Below are 7,966 nucleotides of genomic sequence, written 5' to 3'. Positions count from 1 at the left end.
GGATAACTTTATCAAACAGCGGTTTGTGCTGATCAATTTTAAACCACAGAAGAGCTTTTTTCATTGACAATAAGAAAACAAATATATGAAACATATCAATGTTTGCTTGTTTCATGCCAGACTGATCTCACAGAAAAATCGGAAATAGTAGGATAATTTTTCTTAAGATAAAATCGGTCTGTGCTTACCGAAATTCAAAACACTGATGTCAGTAGACAAAGCGGTAAGTGTTGTTGGGTGTTTGGGCATGTGTGAGCTCCATTTTCTTGGTGTAATGTAAACGTTGGGGTGCTAAAAGTGAGTTGTTTACAGTTAGACAGGCTGTAATACACTGAAGAGGGATGCATGTATTATGAACTGTAACCCCAACTCAAACACCAAACCTTAACCTAAAGATCAGTGGAGTAAATATTTTATGTGATAGGGCAAAATGCAACCTCTGAATCGTGCTAGTCACTGATTATGCGAACGCAATCACTTCCCGGTTTCAACATGGGATCAGAACACAGGTCTCCCAAAGTATTAACGCAACACGCTTCCGGTCACGCGACAGGGGAAGGTAGATACACTAGTGTCAATGGAGGCCGATAATGGGGTACTGGAAATCTCTGAAACAACATGTCAACTTCCCGTGTGATCGTGATTTATACGCATGTATGCTAAAATACCAATACTGTGAAAGACTGAGTGTGAAAAAATCTGATATCTTACATGAGGGAGTAGCAATTGTGTGAAATACAAGATAAAACTAAATCCCTGGCAAGGAGTCTTTAACCATTTCACTACACAAGTGGCCTACACCAAATCCACTCTACCTGCAATGAAAAGTACAAACTAGTTCGATCAGGATTGGATCACAACAGTGTAGTTTAGGCAGTCATACCTTGTTTATACAACTTTTTTGCAGGCAGACTGATAAAATCCTCCTTGCTCTTCTTCATGGAAGTTGAGTTTTCCCAGCCAATAACATAGATTAGGAACTGCTGATTCCGGCCAATGCTTGACATTTGACAGTCGGTGAACAGACTGTGGGCGGACCACGCAATTTGAATCCCAGAAGAATGAAGCAGTCATATATATTCACCCTGGCCCATTCGCAGTTAAATAATTGAGCCTTGCTTGGGACCTACCGAAGAATACAGATTTATGGTTGCCATAGCACTTTGAAACTGATGTGGGGAAGGGGATTAAACACTGGCCTTTGGGGTCTCTGTGGAATAGGGTCACGATCAAAAAGATAGCATTAAAGAATAGAGGCCATTATAAGTGGACCTTGCTGTAAATTCAATCAGATTGTCCTTGGGAAAATAGAGACAGTTTTTTACTCAAATGTCCTTCAGAAAAGGACAACCCATTTCAGTCAAAGACCTAATAGAACACAACAACAAGCCAAGACTCCCAAAACTATTAAGATATATATTTTAGGTGGACAACATAAAAATGGCACACATTTTGAGATGGCCGCCAGTGGGCTGACTTGCTAGAAATACTTTGATACAGTGAAATTCCAGCTTTTCTAATTCACATTTAAAAGATAGAATTAATATTTGTTAAAAGGGATAGTTCACCCTAATATTTTTTTTGTGTCATTTTCATGTTGTTGCAAACCTGAATGACTTTCTGTCTTCCATGTAACACAAAGGAGTATACACATTAAAGTGGCTGCATATTAAATTGGGATAAGAGAATGTATTTTTACATCACAAAAATTATTTCACCACCTTAAAATGAATGTAAAAAATATTTCTGCATGGAAAGCTTCACACAGGTCTCTTCTTCCCACTGACTCAGACAGGCTCACTGTGTTGAATAAAAAAACCAAGGTATTTCAGTTTATGAAGAGATGAGTCAGAAGTCGCCTGTTCACTGTTATTGCTTTTAAAGTTTGCAATAACTTACAGTCCTTGCAATATACACCAAAAGTCTCAGCTATCGTGTTGTGCCTTTATTCTGCTAATGACTTTACATCTTACTGCCTTACTTGAATCACACATGGCCTTATTTTGAATAATCTCCTGCATCTCCAGTTGCAGTTAGCATTACACATAAACAACAAAACAAAACATACATATAAAATCAAATCAGTGCACTTCTCAGAGTGAAGACTATTGCTCAGACTAGAGCTATGTCTATTTTTTATCTGCAAATGTAAAACAAAGTCAATAAATATATGAACAACATTTGGTTTTGGCCAAAAACATTTGTTTCTCTTTTCAACATGCACTCTTTTCATAAAGAGCCTCATTTAAAATTTCCATGTGAGACACATGATTTCATATACATTTCATAAAGGGCTGGATTGGTAATCTGGCAAACCGGGCATTTTCTCAGTGGGCCAACGCACTTTGGGGCAGATCAGGGGCAGACTGGCTATTGGGAGAACCGGCACTAAGCTAAAATGCAACAACGCGTTATGCAGAACGGGCCATAAAACGGCAGCATACACACCCGGTCCCGGGTTTCGGCACCAGTGTAAAGGTATTCAATGGAAAGGAGGAGGTGAGAACCGGCTTTTCAATATAAATAATATTTTAATGAGAAACTTATAAGACAACATAAACACACACATGACGGACATGTCCGTAAACGATCTCTCTCTCCCGCACGACCCTCTGCAGTCGACCTTTATAATTCAGAGGCTTGATTAGCCTAATAAGGGACCGGGTGTGTATGATCATGACCCGGCCCCACCCTCCGCCCTGCCACAGACACCCTATGTAAATCCTGACCGATTTGTCTTCCCAGTCCACCCCTGGTTTCATACCTTTTTGCTGTTGCAATCTACTAGTGATTTATCATTATTTTTATATACATATATTTGTATATATTATTATATATATATATTTTAAATATCGATTATCGGTATCAAGAGCAATGAGCTGTAAATGGTTTGCACAACTCGCTATCAGTAGCATTAGAAGGAAATGTGATCACACTTAAATTTATGCAAAAATGTCTGATGGGGGAGAGCACTTGTCAGTAATTCGGCTGAATGGGGTTGATTTCAGGGTATATTAACTTTTGGAAGCAACATCTTGATTTCCCGTGTGATCATGTTGCCTCTGTAACCACCTGGCTGCATTCTGTTTCGTAACAGCTACTTTTCACAATCCAATCAATCCTCAATAGATAAAATTAAGTCACACTCTACATTATTTCCCCATTGAACAATGGCATTTCACAATGACTTTACACATAATCATCAGTTTGCATGCTAGACGTTGCCTTCTTAGCCATAAGGGTAACACACAACTTTTGAAAGAATGTTTTTATGGCGGCAAGTTTTTGTTGATTCAGTTCTTCTTAGGCACATTTATCTTGTCCAATTCTCTTTGTTTTCAGATGTGTCAGACACCTGCATGGCAAGTGTTTGTGAGAGAAATTGAGGGATAGTGGTATAATAAACATGTCTTTTATTCAGATTACTCTCCTCTGGGAAATACTCCGGAATATGTCTGGATGAGTCAGATAGGCAGTTCTACAAGACAGAACCTGGCAGCCTTAAAAATGAGGGTCAGTTTTTATGTCTGACATGAAGAGGGAAACAGGGGAGGGAGTAACGTGGGGTGTATTATCTTGTGCTTTAACGGGGCTGCAAAAACGAGAAGGTGCATCACAAACAAGGAAAAGGCATCCTGTCATGGTCATGGATTGAAATATAGTCTGACACTGGATAGTCTTTCTAGTGAACATTAAGACTAAATTTGCAATTCTTTATTGTGACACTGGCAGTCAATCTGGTATTCCTTGTTTCTACTACATACAGAAGGTACTGTGTAAATCTTTCCCTGACACTTTTTTCTTATATGGTAATGCATTGCAATGCAAAGGCCAAGGTCATTATTTTGTCCTGTTCTCGAAACAACTATAATGAGGCATTCGTTAACCTTTTTATATGGAATTTCACACCCACTGAAACTGCCTTAATAATCTAATTCCCCCCATAACTGTCCATACTCACATATGATATACAACCTTGAACTTGGGACTATATTTGTAACACATAGGGGAAAAGTTAAATATACAAGCTCCAATGAATTCTAACAATGACCCAACTGGTACACTCAACTGTAAAGGACCAATATTTCATCCATCCATCCATCCATCCATCGTCAACCGCTTATCCTGTGTACAGGGTCGCGGGGGGCTGGAGCCTATCCCAGCTAACATTGGGCGAAAGGTGGGGGACCAATATTTAAAAAACAAAAAAGTATTTGGAATGAATCACCGTGGAGCAGCACCTGCATCAGCTATAGAAAATGTAAAGTGCTTTTATATACACAGCACATCTACATATTTGCCCAGTTAAAACACTTTTCTGCATTATTTGATCATCATTTGATGAAATACTGCCATAAGCAATACAAATGTTTTACACAAAATAACATTTTAATCAAATGCCATTTACTACATGCCTATAGCATGTTGTTACTTGTACCAGACAAATATCTTTGATTTTCATGAATAAGGCGATATATATATTTAATAAGAAGAACTGTCATCAGTTAAAATTTTTATTAAAATGTATTGCATGACATACTGATTAATGGCATATATAAATATTTGCTTAGAAAGGCTTCCAAATAGAGATATTTCTTTATAAATAATACTTCATAATTCAAATAATTATAGATAAATATAAAAAATATATTCAGATATTTAGATTGAAATCCACTGATTTAGCACTTTATTAGGAACACCTGTACACCTACTTACTCATGTGATTTTCTAATCAGCCAATCATGTGGCAGCAGTGCAATGCATAAAATCATGCATATATAGGTCAGGAGCTTCAGTTCATCTTCAAATCAACCATCAGAATGGGGAAAAAATTTTGATCTGACCATGGCATGTTTGTTGGTGTCAGACAGGCTGGTTTGAGTATTTCTGTAACTGCTGATCTCCTGCGATATTCATGCACAAAAGTCTCTAGAATTTACTCAGAACTGTGCCAAAAACAAATAAAAAAATCTAATATTTTTTATAAAATGGAAAAATCTTGTTGATGAGACAGGTCAATGGAGAAGTGACCTGTGAAGGAATGGTTCAAGCTGACAGAGTCTCTATGGTGACTCAGAAAATCACTCTGTAAAATTGTGGTGAGCAGAATAGCATCTCAGAATGCATAACACGTCAAACCTTGAGGCAGATGGGCTACAACAGTAGAAAACCACATCGGGTTCAACTTCTATCAGCCAAGAACATAAAACTGAGGCTACAGTTGTGACTGGTTCACCAAAACTGGACAGTTTAAGACTGAAATACATAGTCTGCTCTGATGAATCTTGGTTTCTGCTGAGGCACACAGATTGTAGGGTCAGAATTTGGCACCAACAGCATGAATCCATGGACTCAGCCTGCCTTGTGTCAACATTCAAGGCTGTTGGCGCTGGTGTGGTGACTGTTTTCTCTGCAAATTTTGGGCCTGTTAAAACCAATCAATCATCGCTTGAATGTCACAGCCTATTTGAGTATAGTTGTTGACCATGTGCATCCCTTTATGACCAAAATTTTGCCATCTTCTAATGGCTACTTCCAGTATGATAATGCACCATGTCACAAAGCAAAAGTTGTCTCAAACTGGTTTCATGAACATGACAATGAGTTCATTGTTCTTCAGTGACCTTCCCAGTTCTACAGCACCTTTGGGATGTGGTAGAAATGGATATTCGCATGCAATAGTGTCAACACAGACCAGAATCTCAAAGGAATGTTTCCAACATCTTGTGGAATCCATGTCACAAAGAATTGAGTCAGTTTTGACCGCAAAGGGAGGCCCTACAAGTATTAGTATAGTGTTCCTAATAAAGTGCTCAGTGAGTGTATATTGCATTGTTGTGCCAGAAGCACTGACAATACAAAAGTGGATTTATAAGTCAATATATTGTTTGTTTTTGTCCCATTTCACTGAACAAGTCTACAGTTGAAAGCAATCAATTTTGCAGTTGAGCTGGGCTGCGTTTCCCAAAAGAAGTTCACAAAAACGTACGATCTTAATATTATGGTCTGTTTCCCAAAAGCATCGTAACTTAAGTAGCACTTGAAAATCTTCGTAGAACTACGAGTGCTCTGGAGTAATCGTTAATCCCCAAGTGCATCGTAAGAAGACAGATTTATGAGGTCTCCTGCAGGACAACCGGCAGATTACACTTTTTATCTAGATTTAACAGATTAAACTGCAACGTGAGTATAATATAAGGTTTTGATTGTACTTTATTGTAATCGTGTTTTGTTTAAATTAATTTATAAATGAAATAATTAAAAAGGGAAGAAAAAAATTGAAATACACATCTAAATTAAATGAATGAACAAAAAAAATCATAAAATAAGTAATGTGGAAAATATGCTTCAAAGACTGGCCAAAATAGGGATGATTTCAAAAAAATCTGTCAATGACTTGCTGACGTGCATGAAAACCAGCCATGTATTGGGCATTTCTTGGTTGGTCATGTGGTCCCATGCCATCTTCATCCTCCACCTCCTCCATCTCCTCCACCTCTTCATCTTCCTCCCTGTTTAGTAAGGGCACTCTCATCTGCACTGCAATGTTGTGCAGCATAGCTGTTACTATTATTACTGCACAGCACTTTTGTGGAGCAAACAAAAGACCACCGCTGGTATGGTGAATTGCCCGAAAGTGCATCTTCCACCTCCCTATTGTGCGTTCCACAATACTACGTGCAACACGGTGTGACTCGTTGAAATTTGTCTCCCTGTTATTCATAGGATTAGCCACAGACGTGAAGAGATATGGCCTCAGTGGGTAACCACTGTCCCCAAGCAGCCTCCACTGTCCCTGTGAGTTTTGTGCCTCCTGACCCACAGATGAATTGGTGAATATGAAGGAGTCGTGTGTGCTTCCGGGCCACCTTGCCACAATGTCTGTGATCAAACCCTTATGGTCACAGATCACCTGGCAGTTGATAGCTGCATAGCCTTTTCGGCATATATATACATGGCCATCCACAGATGGTGTAAGGATCGGGATCAAGGTACCATTAATCACTCCAATGACCTGTTGGATGTGATGATGTGTTAAAAAATACTGTTGTATTTCTGTGATGTCCTGTCTTGATGCTGGAAATTTAATGTGTTCCACAGCAAGTGGAAGTAATGCATTGGTGACCGCTTGAACAGCTCTTGAAACTGATGACTTACTTAGTCCAAGCCCATCACCAAGTACCTGGAGAAAACTGCCTGTTGCATAGAATCTCAAGGCTGATAGGATTTGGACTTCAGGGGACAAGGCAAAATTTCTCCTGGTGGCACGCATCAGCTGAGGTCCAATGCTATTTAGCAGTTGGGCTATTTGTCTTCTTGGCAGACGGTATCGCCTAATTATAGCCATGTCATCAAGGATATCCAAGGGGTTTTGATGCTGTCTGACGAAGGCATTTAAAGTCACCAATCTACTTCGTGGTCGTCTCTGTCTTTGTCTTTCTCTGACCCTCAATTGAAGAACACGTTGTAGTGCAGCCATGATTTCCTCTGAAAGTCTAGTGAGGTGTAAATTCTATACTAATCCTAGCTTAATTGAAGGAACCATGTGATGATTATCAGGCTGTGATAATGTTCACATATCCCATTGCTTGTCATCAATTTCAGTAATGACATTAGCCCCTACATTGAAGAAAGTGAAGGTGTGGCATGCTTAGAAATTGTATAGATTACATATTCCTTTAATCTATCCTCTGTTCATAATGATGAAAAGTTGTGCTTCTTATAAATATGTATACATAGAACAGTACTGGTAAAACATGTCTTTTTTGTCTATACCTGTAGAAATGTATTGGCTAGATGAAGTACATACTGTACGTATATTTGTGCTATCTGTCACGCTAAATATATAGACTTTATATATTAATAATATTGAAACTTAAATGCTTATGTCTGAAAATAATCATCAACCATTAGCCATTTACTTCAGAAACACTTGGAAGAACTCATAACAATTATTATAGTATTT

At 38.5% G+C, this 7,966-nt stretch overlaps 1 protein-coding gene across 1 annotated transcript; it reads right to left on the bottom strand.

Annotated features, from left to right (window-relative positions):
- Positions 1-6,376: 6,376 nt before the first annotated feature.
- Positions 6,377-7,480, bottom strand: LOC127629531 (putative nuclease HARBI1). Its single transcript, XM_052106609.1, has one exon. It carries the CDS (start codon positions 7,478-7,480, stop codon positions 6,377-6,379), a length of 1,104 nt encoding a protein of 367 aa, XP_051962569.1.
- Between the last annotated feature and the right edge of the window lie 486 nt (positions 7,481-7,966).

The sequence above is a fragment of the Xyrauchen texanus genome, chromosome 36 (genome assembly GCF_025860055.1).
Source record: "Xyrauchen texanus isolate HMW12.3.18 chromosome 36, RBS_HiC_50CHRs, whole genome shotgun sequence".
In the NCBI taxonomy this organism is placed as follows: domain Eukaryota; kingdom Metazoa; phylum Chordata; class Actinopteri; order Cypriniformes; family Catostomidae; genus Xyrauchen; species Xyrauchen texanus.
This window is presented reverse-complemented; position numbering and strand designations above follow the sequence as displayed.